Genomic DNA, 21,672 nt, shown 5'->3' on the forward strand with positions numbered 1-21,672 from the left:
GGCTCTCCACCCCAGGCCGGTGCTTCTAGAATGGTGGCGCCTTGTAGGCCGCAGTGGGCTTCTCCAGCTTTGAGCGGTAATGAGAGCTTTTAAAGCAGCGGTGACGCCTCGTCAGGTGTTCAGAGCGTCTCAGGCTACACAGGCGATGCAATTGTCAGCGTGGTATCCTCGTTTACAGTGTAGGATAAGGATGTTGTTTACGGGCCCCGGAGGAGCTCGTTCACAGTGCGGTCATCTCGTTCCGTAGCTAGCTCAGCCCCCGATTTTACTGGACTTTATAATTTGTTCATGAAGCAACACATTTTGAGTAATTGCACAAATGAAAAGGTGCATCAGCATTTGGTAGACCTAGGTCTAATTTCTCCCCAAGAATTGGGGAAGAAGACCATTGGGTCAAGAATAGGGTGACAAGGACAGCCACTGGGGGTGACCAAAAGAGGGTGGTTACAAAACCCCCCAGGGGAAAGGTTGTGAGAATCCCCAAGATAAAAAGTCTGAGTCTTCCAAAGGGCCCCAAAAACCTTGTCAGGTGGGTGGGTCCCAAACTACTCCCTATGTGCCTCAGCCCTATAGGGTGAAGAACTTTGATCCTACCAAGGCCTATTGTAACAACTGTAAAAAGTTGCTACATTTAACTGTAGACAAAAACTGTCCCTACAATAAAGCCCCTAAGGCACCCAGTACAGCTACTCTTGGAATACCCTCAAACTAGTCTAGTCTCCTTGAGGGAAATGGAGTAGTTTCTGTTCTGGTACTCCAATTCTGTAGTAGGGGTATCTCTGTTATAGTCATAATCTAATGAATAGTCCCGCCCATGTGCGTGGACCCCAGAGCAATAAAAAAAAATCTCTTAAGTCGTCAAAAATTGCAGTTCTGCACAGACACTTAAGAGAGAATTTAAAGACAGATAATGCAGCCTATATCCACAGGCTACACTGTCCAGTACTTCAACTAGAAATTCCACCAAAAACCACAAACCGCACAGCCTGTCCAGTGTTCTCCACAGAGAAAATCCTTCCCCTACCAGCAACAGCCTCTGGAATGATAGAGAAAGTAGTGGACAGACAAGCCCCATAGGCTGCCATTATGTGGCTCAGAACAGGTTACTGTGCCTTTAAGAGAACCTTCGAGAGCTCTCTCAGTATCCCAGAATGCACAGCAGGTCCCTTTTACTCTCAGTTCTTTTTGAAGGCGTAACACGCCAGACCTGTTGCATTCCTTACATGAATATCTTTCTCCACCGGGGAGGAGGGTGGGCGCTTATGACTATAACAGAGATACCCCTACTACAGAACTGGAGTTACAGAACAGAAACTACTCCTTCTGTAGTAGGGGATCTCTGTGTATAGTCATAATCTAGTGAATAGAATGGCAAGCCCATCCCCAAACCAAAGCGGCGGTGGAGAGAAGAGACAAAACACCACTACTGCGCGAACAGATTTCGCAGCGAAGCCTGCCCAACCTGAGCGTCTGTCCTGGCATCAGTGTCCAGACAGTAATGCTTAGCAAAGGTATGGGCCGACTTCCAAGTGGCCGCCTTGCTGATTTCTGCAATTGGAACATTACGTAGGAAAGCAGTCGTAGCAGCTTTGCCCCTGGTGGGATGAGCCTTAGGTTTACCCCCTAAGGTCTTATTAGCCTTCTGGTAACACAATTGTATACAGGACACAATCCACCTAGAGATGGACTGTTTTGAGGTAGCAAGACCGGTCCTGACTGATCCATAGTTAAACAATTGGTCTGACCTACGAATATCTTTGGTTTTATTCAGATAAAATTTCAACACCCTCCTAACATCCAGGGAATGCAGAGACCTTTCCGCTGGAGACGAAGGATTCTGAAAAAACGTAGGTAAAGTTATGGTCTGGTTAACATGGAAATCAGGGATAACCTTTGGAAGAAATTTAGGGTGAGTACGCATAACAACCTTAGCAGCATGGAATACAGTATAAGGTTCATGGCAGCACAACGCCTGGATTTCACTCAGCCTGCGGGCCGATTTGATGGCCACGAGGAACGCCGCCTTCCAGGACAGGTGCTGCAACAAAGCCTTATGAATAGGTTCAAAAGGCTCCTTCATCAATCTGGTCAGCACCACATTCAATTCCCATGAAGGCGAAGGAAGCCGGACAGGAGGGAACACTTTCTTCAAGCCATCCAAAAAATCCTTGATCACAGGAATCTGGAAGAAGGAAGTCTTTGAAGGGCATTACCTGTAGGCAGTCAGCGCATCGAGATGAACCTTAAAGGAATGGAAATTAAGGCCAGACTACGCCAAATGTAGAAGATACGGAAGGATGACATCTTCCTTACATGTCGTTGGATCATAGTTCTTGGACTTCCACCAGATGCAGAATCTCTTCCACTTGTAAGCCTAGGAAGTCCTAGTGGAAGGTTGAAGCCTCCTTCAATATGTCCATACAATCTTCTGGTGGATTCAAATGACCATAGTGCACTATCTCAGGAGCCATGCCGCCAAACTCAAAGACGAGAGGTTGTGGTACACCATCTGCCCCCCGAACTTCGTGAGAAGGTCCGGCCGGCACGGCAGCAGTATATGAGGAAGGAGAGACCGGTGAAGCAGGTCCGTGAACCACCACTGCCTGGGCCATTCCGGGGCAATCACGATCATCCGCGCCCTGGACTGGGACAGCTTGATGAGCACCGCCGGAATCAGGGGAATGGGTGGAAAAGCGTACAGAAAGCTGTTCGACCAGTTGATCCATAGCTCATTCCCCAGCGTCCCCTGCTGGTAGTACCTGGAGGCGAAGTCTCGGCATTTGCTGTTTTCGGCAGTGGCAAACAGATCTACGTCTGGAGTCCCCCACCTTGCGAAGACTTCTCCTAGCACTTCGTCGTTTATGACCAATTCGTTGTTTTCCTGAATCAGTCTGCTCAGTGCGTCCGCCTGAACATTCGGCACACCTGGTAGATGGGTAGCCATTATCGTCAGTCCTCTGGCCAGAAGCCACGCCAGATCGCCTGCTCCTCCTGAGACAGAGTGCGTGATCTCAAGCCCCCCTGCTTGTTGAGGTAATACATCGTGGTCATATTGTCCGTCTGTACAAGCAGAGAGTTGGTCTGGAAGGACGGATGAAAGGCCTTCAGCGCCAAGTGAACAGCTCTGAGTTCCAGGAAATTGATGTGATACGTGGACTCCGTCGGGGACCTTGTTCCTTGAATCTGTAAGTCTCCGGAGTGTGCCCCCCAGCCGTGGAGAGACGCATCCGTCACGATAGTCTGCGTGGGAATGTCCTTGTGGAAGGGAACCCCTCTAAGGAGATTCTCCACGGAACACCACCACTTCAGAGACTGAAGAGCATGCAGAGACAGTCGTATCTTGTCGCCCCCAAGACCCTTTCCTGTGATCCCACTGATCCTCCAAGCACTCCTGCAATGGTCTCATGTGCAGCCGTGCGTGTGGCGTGAGGAAGATACAAGAGGCCATCAACCCCAGTAGAGAAGACACCGTCCTCACTGTTGTAGATGGAGCGGTCATAGGAGCCTGAGCCTTCTGAAGGAGTGATAATCGTCTCTCTTCCCAAGGAGACACGCTTGCTGACAGCGTATTGATGGAGGCTCCCAAGTACTGTATGCACTGGACCGGAGTCGTGACAGACTTGGACATGTTGCTGTGCAACCCCAGCTTGTTCAAGAGAACGCACGCCTTCTGGAAGTGCGCTTGAGCTTCCGAAAATGAGGAGGCCTGATCAATCAATCATCCAGGTACGGGTAGACTAACACCTTGTTCTTCCTCAGGTGTGCAGCTACCACTGCCATGCACTTCGAGAATGTTCTGGGCCCAGACTTCAGCCCGAAGGGCAGTACTGTGTACTGATAATGATTGGCGCCGACTTGGAATCGCAGGAACTTCCTGTGTTTGTGTGCAATGGGCACATGGAAGTAAGCATCCTGTAGGTCTATAGCACATAGCCAGTCTCCCTGTTGCAGCTGAGGATAAATCTGATGCAACGACAGTATGCGAACTTTCTCTCTGCGAATCCACTTGTTTGCTTGTTGCAAATCCAGAATGGGCCTGAAATCGGTCTTGTCCTTGCGAACCAGAAAGAACCGTGTGTACAGACCTCTTCCCCCTTTGAGACAGAGGTACGTCTTCTATCGCCCTTTTCCTTAACAGGGTATCGGCCTCCCCCAGGAGCTCGCGCAGTTGAAACTGCGAGCTGACCGGTGGAATTGCTGGAAGCGGGCTGGTGAACCGAAGACTGTATCCATTGCAAACAATATACAGCACCCACTTGTCCTGAATTTTTCTCTACTCTGCCAGAAAAAATTGAACGCTTCCCCCCCACCGGAGTGGGTAACGGATGCAGGGGAAGTAACCGCTCAGGTCCTAGACCCGGCCGGGCCTTTATTTGCCGCTGCGGACTGCTGGCCGCCTCTGCCCTTCTGGCGCTTCTGGAAGGGTCTCCGGTGCTGCTGCTGTTGTTGCTGCTGTCCCGAAGCCTGTCCTCGCCCTCTGCCCTGCGCCCCGAACCGTCTCTGGAACGGGCGGTAGGTCTTCTTCTCCTTGGGCTTCTCCAACCCGACGGCCGTCAGGGTCTCGGCCTCCACTTTCATGCGGCCCATCTCGTCGTCCGCATGCTTGCCAAACAGGGTTTCCCCCGAGAAAGGCAGGTAGGCCACCCGTTGTTGAGCCTCTGGCTTGAGAAACGTAAGTCGAAGCCAAGCGTGGCGCCGTTGGTTGACACCATGGCAGTACCCATGCGCCGCCAGAAGGGACACATTAGCAGGCGCGCTGATGAGTTGGTTCGACACCAACATCCCCTCATTCAGGATCTCCTGAAAATCGTCTTTCTTCTCTCGAGGAAGGAGCTCAGCGAATTGCTGGAGGGACTCCCATAGGTCTCGATCGTATCGCCCTAGCAAGGCCGCGGCACTGGCCGCCTTCATAGTGGTAGACGCCTTCCCACAGACCTTCCTGCCAGCCGAGTCTATCCAGCGGCTCTCCTTATCAGAAGGAACTGTAGACAACGGGGTGGTGGCATGCTGCTTCCTAGCCGCCGTCACTATGATCGAGTCCGGTGTCGGATCTATCCTAAGAAAAGCCGGGTCAGAATCCGGAGTCTGGTACTTCTTGAGGAGCCTGGAGGGGGCCGCCTTCGTCACTGCCGGAGTGAGAAACAACTCCTCGGCAGGCTCCACCAATCCTGGTACTAGAGGCTGCAACGTTCGAGACAGTTGCTTTTTATGTAGCGTCTCGAAAATCACGGACGTCATGGCCGTAGGCACCGTCACCGTGATGCCCAACTTAGCCGCACCCCTCAGCAGAACATCTTGGAATGAGACAATATCGTCTACAGGCGACACCCTCGTCCCTCGGGATTCTGACAAAGTCCGCGAGTATTCCCTTATCCCAGAAGAGTTTGTGTGGGATCTGTATCTGCGCCTCCTGTGGAGTCATCTTGATCTTGTCGACGACCGGTGACGACAACGCGATCCCCCCCTCCGGTCGGAGCGAGAACGCAACCTCTTTGGCTTCGGACGCTCCACAGGCCTCACAGGAGCAGGCGACTTCGGACGCTCCACCGACCTCACAGGAGCAGGCGACTGCGGCCTGACCAGGCGCTTCGTCTGAGGAGTCCCCTTAGGCAACGTTTGGTACCGTGGTAGTGAAGCCGTCCTCGGCGGAACCACCGGCGGTGCAGAAGGAGGAAGCAGAGGATGAAAATGAGGAGGTGGTGGTGGAAGCGGAGGCAGAGTGGGATTCCGTGGCGGAGGATCCTCGGGCAACAAAGGAGGAGGGGAAGGTGTCCTCGGCTTAGGAGGTGTATATACCTCGGAGTACACAGAGCCCTGTGACTCCCTTTTCTTCTTAAGCGGAGGCGATGGTGAGGCAGAGCCTATCGGCGCGTCCCAGCGGACCCAGAGGAACTCCTGGCGCCAGAACTCCTAATGCGCTTCTTTGGCGCCGAAGAACGCCACCTCGACGGCGACCGTCGTTCTCTCGACGTCATACGCCCTCGTCTCGACGTCGTACGCCCTCGTCTCGACGTTGTACGCCCTCGTCTCGACGTTGTACGCCCTCGTCTCGACGGCGAACGCCTCCGTCTCGACGGTGAATGCCTCCGTCTCGACGGCGAATGCCCCCTCGACGGCGAACGCCTGCTAGACTTCGCCGTCCTCCTCGACGTCAAGGATCCCCTCGACGACGACCTCCTCTTCGCCGACGCGAACGGCGGTATCGCCTCGACGGCGAGCGCAGACGCCAGGCCGTCTCTCGACGTCGATGACTCGACGCCAGACGATGAAGATATCGTCAACGGCGATCTCGACGGCGGTCTAGTCAGTTCCATCGCCGCCGAACGTCGACGTCGTCTCGACCCAGAGCCCTGGGGAGACGGGGAACAGACTGCTGTCATCCCTCTCGATGCCGTCGTCGATGCTATCGACGTCGGCGAAGAACATGGATGTTTGCTGGTCTTCCTGCCCCTGGAGAGCCCTCAGAGGCCTCAGCATGGGCAGATGAAGTATGCCCAGACCCACCTTGTGCCTTCAGTCTTCTATCTTTCAGGCCTTGGAGCCTGATCTTCATCCTCTCTCTCAGGGTCCTGCTGGAGAAGGACTGGCAAATGTCGCACTCCTCCGGGACATGAGATGACGGAAGGCAGATGATGCACACCTCGTGTGGGTCCGACTTGGCCTTCTTCCTCTAACACTCTGGGCATTTGTCAAACAAAGCAGGCATTGTGACAAATAAGATTGCTCAAAGACACACACAAGGAAGAAAGCACCAAAGTACTTCGAATGAAAGCACTCAAACACTTGAAAAGTGAAAAAATCTGTAAAGAAACCCTAGAAAGGGAGTCAAGTCAAGTCAGATGATTTATATAGCACGCTACATACCCAGAGGTATAAGCTGCTTTCTAAATGCTAGGTGGTTCTGAGTGAGGGGAAGGTGAATGGGAAGTGAGTTCCAGGTTTTAGCTGCCAGGTAAGAGAAGGATCTTTCTCCCATGGTGGTTTTATTGATGCGAGGTACGGCAGCAAGGGCTAGGTTGGAGGAGCGTAGGGGGTGGAGGGGGTGTAGAAGGAAAGTCGTGTGTTGAGGCATTCAGGTCCAAGTTCGTGGAGTGCTTTGTGTGCGTGGGTTAGGAGGCGGAATGTTATCTTCTTATTGACGGGGAGCCAGTGGAGGTTTTTCAGGTGACTAGAAATGTGGTCTTTGCGCTGGATGTCTAGTAGGAGTCTGGCTGATGCGTTCTGGATGCGTTGGAGTTTTTTCTGAAGTTTTGCGGTGGTGCCGGCGTATAGGGTGTTACCGTAGTCCAGGCGGCTCGTGACCAGTGCGTGGGTGACCGTTTTTCTAGTTTCAGTGGGGAGCCAGCGAAATGTTTTTTTGAGCATGCGGAGAATGTTGAAGCAAGATGATGAAACGGCGTTGACTTGTCTGTTCATCGAGAGTGAGGAGTCCAGGATGACGCCCAGGTTCCGTGCGTGGTCCGTCGGGATGGGTGCTTTTCCAAGGGCCTCTGGCTACCAAGAGTCATCCCAGGCAGAGGGGGAGGTACTTAAGATAAGGACTTCTGTTTTGTCTGAATTCAGTTTCAGGCGGCTGTGCTTCATCCACTCGGCTACTTCTTTCATTCCTTCATGTAGGTTGGTTTTGGCGGTGTTCGGGTCATTGGTGAGTGAGAGGATCAGTTGAGTGGCGTCGGCGTAGGAGATGATGTTGAGGTTGTGTTGGCGTGCGATGGTCGCGAGGGGGCTCATGTATACGTTGAAGAGGGTGGGGCTGACTGAAGATCCTTGTGGCACGCCGCAAATGACTTCAGTGGCCTCTGACTTGAATGGTGGAAGGCGGACTCTGAGTTCTTCCGGTAAGGAAGGAGGTGATCCATTCCAGTGCTTTTCCTTGGATTCCGATGTTTCTGAGGCGTTGTAGGAGGGTGCTATGACAGACTGTGTCGAAGGCTGCGGAGAGGTCAAGGAGGATGAGGGCAACTGTATCTCCATTGTCCAGTAGAGTTCGAATGTCGTCTGTTGCTGCGATGAGTGCGGTCTCAGTGCTGTGTTTGGCTCGGAAGCCGGACTGTGAGGAGTTGAGGGATTTGTTGGTTTCGAGGAAGGCGGCGAGCTGGTTGTTGACAGCTTTCTCGATGACTTTGGCCGGGAATGGTAGGAGCGAAATGGGGCGGTAGTTTTTGAGTTCGGTGGGGTCAGCTGTGGGTTTTTTCAGAAGGGCGCTGAGTTTGGCGTATTTCCAGCTTTCCGGGAAGGTGGCGGAGTTGAGGGAGCAGTTGATGACGTCTCGGAGGTGTGGTGCTATGATGGAGTCTGCTTTGTTGAAGATATGGTGAGGGCATGGGTCTGTAGGGGATCCAGAGTGAATGGAGTTCATCAGGCGGATGGTGTCCTCAGTGGAGATAGGGTTCCATTCATTAAGGATGTTCAAGGGGGGTGAGGGTACGGCAGAAGGTTGGGAGGGTTGGTCTCTGGGTTGGTTGTCGAAGCTGTTGTGGATGTCTGCGATTTTGTTGTGGAAGAACGAGGCTAGGGAGTCGCAAAGGGTTTGAGAGGGAGTGATGTCGTTGGAGTTGGCTGAGGGGTTGGTAAATTCTTTGACGATGTTGAATAATTCCTTGCTGTTGTGGGTGTTGTTGTCAAGTCGGTCTTTAAGTGCAGCTTTCTTGGCAGTTCGGATCAGTTGGTGGTGTGTGCGGGTGGCGTTTTTGAAGGCGTCCCTGGTGCTGGTGTTTGGGTCTTTTTTCCAGGCCCTCTCAAGGGAGCGACAGATTTTCTTGGATTTCTTAAGATCATCGTTGAACCAGGAAGCGTTTTTGCTGCCTGGTTTGAGTTGACGTTTTTTCAAAGGTGCTAGGTTGTCGGCGCTGTTGGTTAGCCATTGATTGAGGTTAATGGCTGCTTGGTTGGGGTTCGAAGAGTGGGCAGGGGGGTTTTGAAGAAGCGATGAGGAGATCTGGTCGATGGTGGTTTTGTTCCAATTTCTTCGCAGAGTAGTTTGAGGATGGTTGTGGGATGTAGTCTTTTTGTAGACAAAGTGAACGCAGCTGTGGTCCGTCCAATGGAGAACTGTGGTGTGACTAAAGGAGATATGTTTGCTAGAGGTGAAGATGGGGTCGAGTGTGTGACCTGCGTAGTGTGTGGGGGTGTTAACAAATTGTTTGAGTCCAAGGTTGGCGAGATTGTCCAGAAGGGTGGTGGCGTTGCTGTCGTTGCTCTTCTCCAGGTGAAAATTGAGGTCTCCCAGTAGGATGTAGTCCTCGGAGGGGAGGGCGTGTGGGGTGATAAAGTCAGTGATGTCTTCACTGAATTGTGCCCGGGGTCCAGGTGGCCTGTAGAGGAGGGTGCCTCTGAGTGTGGTCTTGGGGTCGGTGTGGATCTGGAAGTGAAGGTGTTCGGCGCTAGCGAGGTTGTCGTCAGAGCTGGTTGAGATGCGGATGGAATTCTTATGGACGATGGCGATGCCTCCTCCTGTTTGCTTGGTGCGGTCCTTATGGATGATCTTGTAGCCTTCCGGGATGGCAATGGTGATGTCTGGGGCTGAGGAGGCGTTCATCCATGTTTCTGTTAGGAAGGCGACGTCCGGAGAGATGGTGTCTAGTAGATTCCAGAGGTCGATGGCGTGTCTGTTTACTGAGCGGGTGTTGGGCAGGATGCATTTTAGGTGGTTGGTGTCGGATCTCTGTTTGGTGTTAGTGGAAGAGGAGTTGGTCTTGGTGCTGTCATACTTGCAGGAGTTGCATGAGAAGGGTCCATGGGTGTGTCCAGGAGCTGCTTGGGTGCAGGTGGGGAGTCGGCCGGGGTTAAGGGCTAAAAGGGTGGAGGCATCGTATGTAATGCGGGTGGGGTGGGTGGGACGGGGGCCAGGGGGTCTGGCGCTGGGCGCGGGCGCGGCGCGGACGGGCGTAGACAGGCTTACCTTTGCCGCACCTTCGGCGCACCTGGGGCGCTTCCGCTGTGCGTGAACGCTGCGCGCAAGTGCATCTGTCATATATGGATAGTGGAGGGGGAGGGGCGTCTGGGAGGCGGGTGCGTGCTGGGGAGCCTCGCTACGAGGCACAACAAACAAAATGGCCGGGTACTTGTAAACAAACAAATAGCTCAACAGGCGGGCAGTCCGATCTACAATGCAGTCCCTCGACTAACCAAATACTTAGCAGATGCGAGCGCACTCACAATGAAGCCAATCAACAGTGCTAATGGGCAAATGCGAGCGTGCAGGCTGTGCTGTTTGTGGTTTTTGGTGGAATTTCTAGTTGAAGTACTGGACAGTGTAGCCTGTGGATATAGGCTGCATTATCTGTCTTTAAATTCTCTCTTGCAATTTTTGACGACTTATTTGATTATTTTTGATTGCTCCAGGGTCCACGCACATGGGCGGGACTATTCACTAGATTATGACTATACACAGAGATCCCCCTACTACAAAAGTATTTGCAATACCCCCCCCCCCCCCCCCTTCCCCCATTAACGGAACTAGAGTAGAAGCCCTGAGGGATACAGGTGCCAGTATCCCTATGGTGAAGGAAATGCTGGTTTCCCCAGAGCAATACTTGATTGGGAAAACTTACCCAGTCACCAATGCTAACAGTATTATCACCCAACGCCCTATGGCTATGTGACATTAGGTTGGGGGGAGGTTACTGGCCTGAATCTGGTAGTGGTTTCTCCACATTTGCCAGCTGACTGTCTGCTTGGAAATGACCTGGAAACCTCAGCCTGGGCTGAGGTTGAGCAAATAACCCATGCAGTGATGCTGGGTATCCCTAGACTGGTGCTTGTGCAAACCAGACCACAGAGCAAAAAGAAGGGTGAACAAGTAGGTTTGGAGCCTGAAAGTATGGCCCAACCAACCAAGAGAAAAAGCAAGAAGACTGGGGGACCAACTTCTATACAACAAGCCTCTCAGGACACCTCTCTTCAGTGAGAGGACTTGGAAACCCTAGAGAGAACTGAGCCCATGGAGCTTGAGCCTTACCAGGTCGGACTCCTGGGCCCAGGGGGACCCACTAGGGAAGAGCTACCCCACTCTTGAAAGCCTGAGGCAGCAAGCTGTTTCAGAAGCACAGGGAGATGTTAGTGGTACCCACAGAACTTATCGGGAAGAGGGATTACTGTATGCTGAGGCAAGAAACCCCAATCCTGGAGCTACCAGGAGGGTGGTAGTGCCACAGAAGTACAGGGAGTTCCTCCCAACTTTAGCTCATGACATCCCCCTAGCTGGACATCTGGGGCAAAACAAAACAACCAGTCACTTCTACTGGACCCAGATGCACCAAAAGGTGATGGAGTTTGTGAGCTCCTGTGTTACCTGTCAGGCCAGTGGCAAGATAGGTGGCCACCCAAAGTCCCCCCTGATACCACTGCCAGTGGTGGGGGTACCCTTTGAAAGGGTAGGTGTGGACATTGTGGGTCCACTCAAACCTCCCACAGCCTCAGGGAACAAATTCATTCTAGTAGTAGTGGATCATGATAGGTACCCTGAAGCAATTCCCCCTAGGGTTACTACAGCTCCTGTAGTAGCCAAGGACCTTCTGGGTGTCTTCACCAGGGTAGGGCTTCCTAATGGGGGGTTTCAGACGGAGGTTCCAACTTCATGTCTGCTTACCTAAAACATATGTGGAAGGAGTGTGGTGTGCAGTACAAGTTTACTACCCCAAAACTGGAGATGTCCTGTTGCCATGCCTGCTTTTCGCTTATAGGGAAGTGCCACAGAAAGGAGTGGGGTTTTCACCCTTTGAACTTCTGTTTGGTCATCCTGTAAGGGGACCACTGTGTCTTGTGAAATAGGGTTGGGAGAGGACTCTCCAATAACCCGAGCAAGCCATTGTGGACTATGTGCTTGGCCTAAGGTCCAGAATGGCTGAGTATATGGAAAAGGCATCCAAGAATGTTGAGGCCAGCCAGGAGCTGCAGAAGCACTGGTATGACCAAAAAGCTGCCAAAGATTGAATTTGAACCTGGACAGCAGGTGTGGGTTTTGGAGCCAGTGGTACCAAAGGCTCTCCAAGACAGGTGGAGGGGCCCTTACCATATCCTGGAGAAAAAGAGTGAGGTCACTTACTTAGTGGACCTGGGCACCAGCAGGACACCCAAAAGGGTTATCCATGTGAACCGCCTTAAACTCTACAATGACAATGCTGACCTCACCATGCTGATGGTGACTGATGAGGAACAGGAAGCAGAGAATGAACCTCTCCCTGATCTCCTCTCTTCCAGTCCAAAAGATGGGTCAGTGGTTGGAGTGGTCTTTTCAGCAACATGTCTGCTGTGTGGCAGCCTCTGTAGCTACTCAGATCAGACGTGGATTGTAGGTTAGGTTTTCAGGGGGCATCTCTAAGATTCCCTCTGATGCATTTTACACTAAATCCCACACTGGCACCAGTGCGGGTTTAATGTGCTGCGAAGTTTGGCACTAAACTTGTCAGTCTTCAGTGTAGCCATTATGGTGCTGTGGAGTTCGTAATGACAACCTCCCAGCACCATGTAAGGGTTGCTGTTGCTAGGGTAGTGAGCAAAGAGGCAAAGTCACAAAAAGAAGGGTGAAGTGGTACTGGTTTTTTTTTTAATGTACAAAGGAATCAAAGGCTGTATGTCGACGTATAGGTCCTTCTTCTGTTCTACCAGAAGTCCCCACGTGGACGTCAGGCGGAAGGTTTCCTCACTCGTAAGGGGCGTTGTGCAGAAAGGAAAAGAGAGAAAGAAAACGCCACATTACTGGACTGCACTATTTATCTGACACGAACGAGGGGTGGGGAAAGGACGTGAGGGGGATCACCGGGGACCATCACCGGTTGCTGTGTTTCCTTAATGGGGTGGCACTTTATGCGCTCCCATCCCTTGTCCACCCAGCCGCCCTCTACCCGTTCCCTCCCTCTGACTGAAAGAGCCCCCGTATACGAGCCCGTACCTTACGGTGCCACACTTCTCCAGGTGAAGTGTGGCTGGGCGGAACGTGGTCCCGTTGGCCTCCTGGCTGTAGTGCTGGCGATCTCTCCTCGGCTCCTGCTTCGGTCTCCCTCAGCAATCCGGCTCCGGGTTCCTTCCGTCCAGCGGCGAAGACGTCCGATGCTTCCTGCTCTGCTCCGGCGTTCGCGCCCCTCTGTTCGAATTCTCGCGTTATCAGCGTCGTCGGAAGCGATGATTGGACATCAGGGGATGACGTCACCGACGAAGGTCCCGCCTCCGGGTAAGCCCAGGCGGCCGTGGAAGGTGTGCGGATATCCTGTGAGTGCCGAGGCGGAAACAAAGGACAAACATCAGCAGCAGAGTCGTGGCAGGTAGGGACCCCCTGACACATCCCCCCCCCCCCCCCCCCCCCCCCCAACCCCCCAGGATTTCCCCAATCGGGGGAAAGAGGGAACCGGGACAGGAAGTCAGCGTTGCCCTGGTCAAGACCCTTACGTTGATGGACCTCTATTTGGAAGGGCTGGAGGAGGACAGGACTGTATCCATCGCTCTCTGAAATGTGGCCGGGGCCCTATGCAGGCCAAAAGGAAGAACGGTGAATTGATAATGGCCTGAGGGGGTAGAGAAGGCCGTTTTCTCTTGGTCTGCTGGGTGTAGGGGAATTTGCCAATACCCCTTGGTGAGGTCAATAGTTGTAATATACTGAGCCTCACCAAGACGCTCCAACAGTTCATCTACGCGAGGTAGTGGATAAGCATCCTGTTTTGAGACCCTATTGACAGCTCTAAAGTCAATGCAAAACCGGATACTACCATCCGGTTTGGGAACAAGTACAACCGGAGAACACCAGTTACTTTTAGAGGGTACAATCACTCCGGAACGTAACATCTGGTTGATTTCTTCCTGAAAGGCTGGTCTTCTGGCCTCAGGGATCCTATAAGGTTTTTGTTTCACTACGGTTCCGTGTGGAGTAGGAATGGTGTGAACCGCTATGTTGGTTTTTCCGGGTTGGTCAGAGAAAACATCCTTATAACGGAGAAGTAGAGTTAGGATCTCTTCTCGTTGAGCCTCCGTTATTTCTGGGTTGACAGGAGTGTTGTGCACAGTATGAGGTACGGATTCAACTGTTTGCACCGATTGGGGAGGTTTTCCCAACCCCTTTTTTAGCAGATTAATGTGGTACATTTGAGTCTTGTTCCCTTTCACACGTAGAATATAGGTGGTCTTTCCTATTTTTCGGAGAACCTCAAAAGGACCTTGCCACTCTTTCCTGAGTTTGTGTGTAGAGGATGGTAATAACACTAAAGCCCAGTCGCCCACATCCAATTCTCTCCATTTTTTCCCTTTATCATAAAATGTCTTTTGTTTCTTCTGGGCTACAGCGAGATGCTCATGGGCCAGTGTCCTTAGTTTATGGAACCTAGTCTGAAGTTGTCGTGTATAGTCTAAGAGAGCCTCTGCCTCTTGGGCCCCCTCCTTTTCCCAACTGTCCTTTGTGATCTCCAGAAGTGTCCTTGGAGCATGACCAAACAGTAGTTCGAAAGGAGAGGTACCTAGACTAGCTTGTTTTTGGCTTCGGAGGACAAAAAGGGCCAAAGGTAACAACTGGTCCCATTTTTTACTATCCCCGGATAAAAGTTTCTTCAGGGTGAGTTTTAGGCTACCATTATATCTTTCAACTAGGCCATCCGTCTGGGGATGGTATACAGAGGTTTTAATGTGCGTGATTCTGAGTTGTTTACAGACTTGGCCCATTAAACGTGAAACAAATGGGGTTCCTTGATCTGTGATAATTTCACGAGGAAAGCCCATTCGAGAAAAAACTTCTACCAACTTCTGAGCGATGGCTGTAGAAGTAGCTGCTCGGGGAGGGAATGCTTTGGGGTAACGAGTGGCATAGTCCACTAAGACCAGGGCATACAAATGTCCTCTTGTTGATTTTGGCAGTGGATCGATAAGGTCCATTCCTACCCTGTCAAACGGTTTCCCGATGATGGGTAGTGGGTTCAGAGGAACCGGTGGGGGAACATAAGGATTCCTACGCTGGCAAATTTGACACTCCTGACAATAACGTTGTATCTGTGCGTATACTCCAGGCCAAAAAAAATGTTTTAAGATGGCCTGCCATGTCTTTTCTGCCCCTGAATGTCCTGCCAATAAATGGGCGTATGCAAAAAGAGTATCTGGTCTCTAAAGTCGACAGGTTCTAAGAGTTGTGGTGTGTCATCGGGCTTGGCTAACCTGTACAATAACCCGTTTTTCTCAAGAAAGGTGGGAAATGTCCTCTGCAAAGGATCCTGACCGGAACGAGCAATTTGCCAAGCATTGGCAAGTGTGGCGTCATTCAACTGTGCTGTTCTAAAGTGTGTGTCTCTAGCCCAAGGCTCAGGAACAAGTAGTGCGTTACGCGGATCAGTTTGCAAGGCATCCTTTAATAGAGCAGAAAACCCCGGGTTGTCGGTGCCTATGATTACGGGCTCTGGTAGAGTAGGCATGACTCCTACCACCACTTCCGTTATGGTTCCTGCAGCAGTACAGAGACTAACGGTAGCCAGGGGGTACTCCCTAACGTCCCCATGAACACAGCGTATGTGCACCGTTTTCCCACCCATTAGACATGAGGGGGGTACCAGTTCTTGTCGTACAGCCGAATGTCTGCCCCCGGAGTCTAATAACGCTCTTACTTCTTTCCCGTGTATGGTCACACTCACATAAAATACCGGTCCTGTTTCTTCTGCAAACAGATGGGAATATGGAGCGTAACTGACGTCCATGGGTTCTTCATCCCTCTCTTTCGTTTTTTTTCTGCAAAACCTCGCTATATGTCCCCACTCACCACAGTCATAACATTGAGGACCAGGATTAGGTTGTACCTCAGGTTTGGGAAAACGTGGGCGCGGAGGTTCAAACAGAGGTTTTGAATACTTTTTCTCGACCCTCCCTGGCAAGGGTTTCGGAGGTTTTTCCGGTTCTTTCATAGGGGGACGTCCCTGAGCGCGGGCGTAAGAAGTGGCCATTTCAATGGCATGTTCGAGAGTCAGCCCTGCTTGTTGTTTCAACCAATGTTGCGTGCCATAGGGAAGGGCCTCTAGAAACTGTTCAAGGTATATTTTATTCATCACATCGTCTATATTCCCTTCCTGCGGCTTTAACCAAAGGTCTGCGGCTGCCTTTAGTTTGTAAAACAGAGTCTTTGGTAGATCCCCAGGTGTTCCGCGTTCCTGCCAGAACTTGAGTCTGTGGGTCTCTTCATCTACACCCAACCGGTCCAAGATATATTTCTTTACAACGGCATAAACTGCGGTGCCATCTCTGTTGATCATTTGATAAGCGGACTGGGCTTCGCCTGTTAGCAGGGGTGCGAGATAGAATGGCCATCTATCCCCAGGCCAAGCGCTGGCAGCCCTCTCAAAATTAAGGAAGAAAGCCAAAGGGTCATCACCTGGGGTGAATTTTTGAAGAGGGACAACGGTACCGGGGGCATTCGTTCTACCCGACCCAACACAGTCATGAGTTGGTTCTGACCCTCAGCCAATTTCACAAGGTTGTCCACTGGGGCCTGTATGGTGTTGGAAAATGTTGTACGGTCAGTGTCGGCCTGCGTAGCTGTTTGGCCTATTGCCCACTCGAGTTTGTCCTGGGCCTCTTTCATTTGCTGTATCAGGGCTTCCATCTTGTATCAGAGGACGGTTCAGATGGGGGATCCGAGCCACGGCACCACTTGTAAGGGTTGCTGTTGCTAGGGTAGTGAGCAAAGAGGCAAAGTCACAAAAAGAAGGGTGAAGTGGTACTGGGGGTTTATTGAATGTACAAAGGAATCAAAGGCTGTATGTCAACGTATAGGTCCTTCTTCTGTTCTACCAGGAGTCCCCACGTGGACGTCAGGCGGAAGGTTTCCTCACTCGTAAGGGGCGTGGTGCAGAAAGGAAAAGAGAGAAAGAAAACGCCACATTACTTGGCTGCACTATTTATCTGACACGAACGAGGGGTGGGGAAAGGACGTGAGGGGGATCACCAGGGACCATCACCGGTTGCTGTGTTTCCTTAATGGGGTGGCACTTTAAGCGCTCCCGTCCCTTGTCCACCCAGCCGCCCTCTACCCGTTCCCTCCCTCTGACTGAAAGAGCCCCCGTATACGAGCCCGTACCTTGCGGTGCCACACTTCTCCAGGTGAAGTGTGGCTGGGCGGAACGTGATCCCGTTGGCCTCCTGGCTGTAGTGCTGGCGGTCTCCCTCAGCAATCCGGCTCCAGGTTCCTTCCGTCCAGCGGCGAAGACGTCCGATGCTTCCTGCTCTGCTCCGGCGTTCGCGCCCCTCTGTTGGAATTCTCGCGTTATCAGCGTCGTCGGAAGCGATGATTGGACATCAGGGGATGACGTCACCGACGAAGGTCCCGCCTCCGGGTAAGCCCAGGCGGCCGTGGAAGGTGTGCGGACATCCTGTGAGTGCCGAGGCGGAAACGAAGAAGGACAAACATCAGCAGCAGAGTCGTGGCAGGTAGGGACCCCCTGACACACCATATACTCTTAAAGGCATCACTACACTTAGAGTGCCCAGGAATGGCCCTGGGTACTGTAGGGGCACAGGGCTCATGCACCTGTGCCCACACCTCTTGGATAGGGCACCCAGCTAGAGGGGTGACTGAAGTATGCCAGGGCAGTGGGTTCTGTGGACATGGCTCACAGGGTTGTGTGCCATGTCGACTCTTGGTTTGGCTCTGTACCTAGACACTCAGACTGCAAAGGCAGTGTGTGGGTGTCAGGGTACATGGCTCCTGAGGGTGGCACAATAAGTGCTGCAGTCCTCAGGGTCTTCTCTGGTCACCATGCCCTGTGTACCTAGGGTACCATTTACTAGGGGCTGACTGGTGGCAAGAGATTCCAATTGGGTTTTAGTTTCAACACGGCTTTAAGGAAAGGAGCACAGGCCCTGGGTACCTGTTTGACAGGGACCCAGGGCACACTCAGTCAAAGCACATCAGCAATTCAGAAAAAAGTGGGGGCATACCAGTGCAAGAAAGATGGCAATTCCTCACATTAGCTTTTTGACTCAATCCTCTAAATCGGAGGTCTCTCAAACTTTTTTGCTCTAAGGGGTGTGCTCCCGGACAGTGCTTAGGAGATCATTTCAGGGGTATTTTTCTGTAGTTCATAATCTACGCTTTATGTGAGACTTATTAAAGTAAAAATATATATCAAAACAAAACCGAAATAAATATATAAAACCAAAACCAATAAACACTAGGCCCCATAATAGGGGTGTTGTGAGCCTGGAAGCCAATGCAACTGCACCTGCCTCACTAAAAAAAACCTTTAAAAAAAAAAAAAAAAACTTCCTCAAGGCATCTCTCCGAGGAAGCTGTGCTGATCATTTATATTCTGAAAACTGTCCCCCACCCCCTGGTATAGCACCACTTCCTCTGGGCTATCTCCTTGATGCTTTCCAAGGAAATCACTACTTATCTTTCTCCTGGGCCATTACTCTGAGGCCCAACGGGTCAGGATGATCTGCATGCAAACAGAGCTCAAAGTGGACGGGATCTATGGGGAGCGACCTGCTGCATGCTTTTTTCATTTTACAGAAGCAGTTCCCATACATTTAATTAAAAAACAACCAACCCTGAACAATTACTGTGGCCCTTGAAGTGCATCTGCGTAAATTGAAAGTAAATTGAAGTGTGGGCAGGGTTGGGGTGGGGATGAGTTTTCCCATGTTGTGAATCTCAGGGAGGGACACAATGCTAAGGATGAAACAGCATTCTCACCAGTGTGCCTGCTACTAGAAAGACTATAAATGTGTGCAATTGGCCCAGATTATGATAAGTCCGCCCTACACCTTTGCGGAATGGGAATGGATTGACCTCAGGTCGGCGATTCCGACTGCATCATTTAGATGCAGTTGGAAACATCAATTTTTCTTTGGGAGCTTGTGCGGCGGGCAGACAACGCCCGCAGCATTCGCTCCCATAGAAAATTGATGTTTCCAAACATCCCTCCACCGTGTGGCAGGCACCTCATGGTGCCAGGCATACAGTTCAGTGATGATTAGGGGTCAGGGCCAAATGCAGAGGGCCAGGAGGCCCTACTAGGGGCCCTCAAAGTCAGTTTCTGACAGCCAATCCATGTCGGAAAGGCCGACATGGATTGGCTGACAGACACTGATATCATAATCCTGATGGCAGAAACACCATCCTTCAGGGATTAAGGCTACTTGAGCCTGTCGGAGCATCGTCGGAGTCCCCGGCCGGTTTAAACTCGGAGCGCCGTCATCATAATATGGCGGTCGGACTCTAAACCTACAATGCCGCTGTAAAGACAGCTTGGAAGTCAGTTTATGCTTTAATTGATGGAGGCATCTGAGGCTTCATGGGGACAATGAGTTATTCTTTTTCATACTTAATGTCACATTGTTATAAGCTGAGTTCTAGAAAGTGTACTTTTAATAGACAAATGTTTGCAGTAGGAAATGTTTGCCTATTACTAAAATATGTATGTTGACAGCACTTGTTTTATCTTAAAACACCAGATTATTTTGCAGCAGGCTACCTCATACTGTATATAATATAATTAAAAAATATTAACTTGCATATTCACAGTTCTTTCTGCTCCAGGCTTGGACCTTCTAGCACTATAAATACACAAGCCACTATTCCTCATATTTGTAGTGGCCACATTACCCAAATGAAATTTCAGAATGTAAAAGAATGTATTTCTATCTGATTAGCTTGACTTATATTTATTTTCGTTTTAGGTTTCTGTATTATTTTATATGCCATAAGCAAAGTGCAAAACAAAACACTTGAAGAATATTTTCTTCTTTTTAGCTGTTTTTAACATTGCCACCACATGGCTAAAAGGAACAAAATGTTCTGTAAGCGGCTTGTTTTTCCACTTTCAGTTACCTGCATATAAAATAATACAGAAACCTTTAACGAAAAATAAATGCAAGTTCAGCTAATCCGATAGAAATACATTCTTTTAAATTATGAGGTCCCCATGTGTGTGTTTTTTTTTACCTATTCAAGGACTGCTTTTAAATGAAGATGGACTGGAAACGTTCCAAGTTGCGTTTCCAGGCCATCTTCATTTACAAGTACTTAGTGAGACATGTGTGCCCCTCCCCCTAGGAATGTAGCCACGCCCCCCCAGAGGGACTCGTTTGAAGACCTCTGCTCAAAATTGATGTGGGTAAACTGTGTTTCTGATGTGCTGAGGATGTTAGATAATTTCAGTACTTGAGTTAGTGCTAGCGAAACTCATGCTTCTTAGTTTGTCTGCCTTTCCTTTTGCAGAGTCCCGAAGAGTGAAGTTACAGGGAATGTTAGCAGACTTCAGAGATGTGGATGGGATTGCGCCAAAGTCTCCCATTCCTTCGGCTATTTCCGGTCAGCCTCGCACCCATGAAGGTAACCCTGCATTTTCTGAAAATGTTCCTACCAATAAGCAGTTATGAATGAACAAACTTGACTACTAGGCACCAAAAGGATATACTGCTACTCATGTCATTAAATATATGTTCATGTAATGGCTCATAGTTATCCATATTTTGTCTTCTACTTTTTCTGTCATTGCGCCGTTTTGATTTTTAAAATGAAATCCCCCAGGGCAACAGCAATCCTCCAGGACAATTTGTATGCCATTTAAAACAACTTCCATTCCTGAAGCAAATCCTACAATGAAGTGGAGCTTAGAAATTAAGAAAAGCTTGAGTGTTTCACTGATAGTTGACTCTATCCTGCTACCTTTTCTCCTTTACCTATTCCTACTCGCTCCAATGTCTGATTTCTGTGCTTCTACAGAGGAATCAATTGCTTCCTATTTATGTATTGTTTATCTTCAGAGAAATAATGAGATTACCTACCTACATAAAAAAGAAAGATATGGCATCTAAAAACATTTATAAAGTGAAACAAACAACAGTATAGAAGCAGTTATGTCTGAATAATAAAACAAAGGCCTCCCTACTATTGGCATCCACATATGGCTTCAGGTAAACACTTTTTTTGTTGTGATGCAGAGAACTTAACTTCCATTTCTATAAATGCGCACTGGTGTTCAAATCCACCAACATTAGTCGGCATCCACAAAGATCTTTGTTGAGTAAATTCTGACCAGATCTTACCTTCAATTTGTAGTTAAACGTACCACTGAAGTTAAAATAGAGTACATCAATCAAAATGGTTGAGGGGCTTACAGATGATTTCCTAAATGTAAAACAGCTTATTAGACCTGCCTTTTAAGAGTGTACAAAGTGAGATGCATCCTTTGTGATGGATGTGTGACCACTGGTGTTGGACCAATTCTTGTATTAGTCTCATGTGTAGTTTTGCATGTGGCTCCAGGGGAATACAGGAAGCCATCATGGCTATCATTTTCCCCACTGTTCTCACCCTCAGATGTAGCCCCTTCTGGTAACAATAACTCTCTTCTAGGATTGCATTAACCCTTTTTTTTCCAGTGGACTTGCTTTTGCTGTCTGGGAAACCAAGATTGGCCCCAGGAATGTTTTCTTCTTGTCTGGGTTCTGTGATGGCTTCTCATAATTTATGGAGAATTCTAGTATTTGTAAGGTCTGTATCACCTTGTTGAGGTACTTCTTGCTTTGACTGCTTGTCTTTGCTTTCACCAGCCAGTCTTCAAATTATGGATAAACCAGCATTCTCTGACGTCTCAGGTGTACTGTTATCGCAGATAAGCATTTTGTGAACATGGTGGATTTTATTTCAAATGGTAATACCTTGAATTGGTAGTGTGTCTTGTTCACTACAAATCGGAGAAATTG

The 21,672-nt window shown here is 50.2% G+C and overlaps 1 protein-coding gene across 2 annotated transcripts in view; it reads left to right on the forward strand.

The window, feature by feature from the left end:
• Positions 1-21,672, forward strand: part of STRN4 (striatin 4) — a 336,971-nt gene that overhangs the window by 179,507 nt on the left and 135,792 nt on the right. For both annotated transcript variants that reach the window (XM_086938400.1, XM_086938401.1), the window contains exon 8: positions 20,183-20,296. In XM_086938400.1, the coding sequence (XP_086794526.1) occupies positions 20,183-20,296 (114 nt within the window). The remainder of the gene's footprint in view (positions 1-20,182; positions 20,297-21,672) is intronic.

The sequence above is a fragment of the Lissotriton vulgaris genome, chromosome 9 (assembly GCF_964263255.1).
Source record: "Lissotriton vulgaris chromosome 9, aLisVul1.2, whole genome shotgun sequence".
Taxonomy (NCBI): Eukaryota; Metazoa; Chordata; class Amphibia; order Caudata; family Salamandridae; genus Lissotriton; species Lissotriton vulgaris.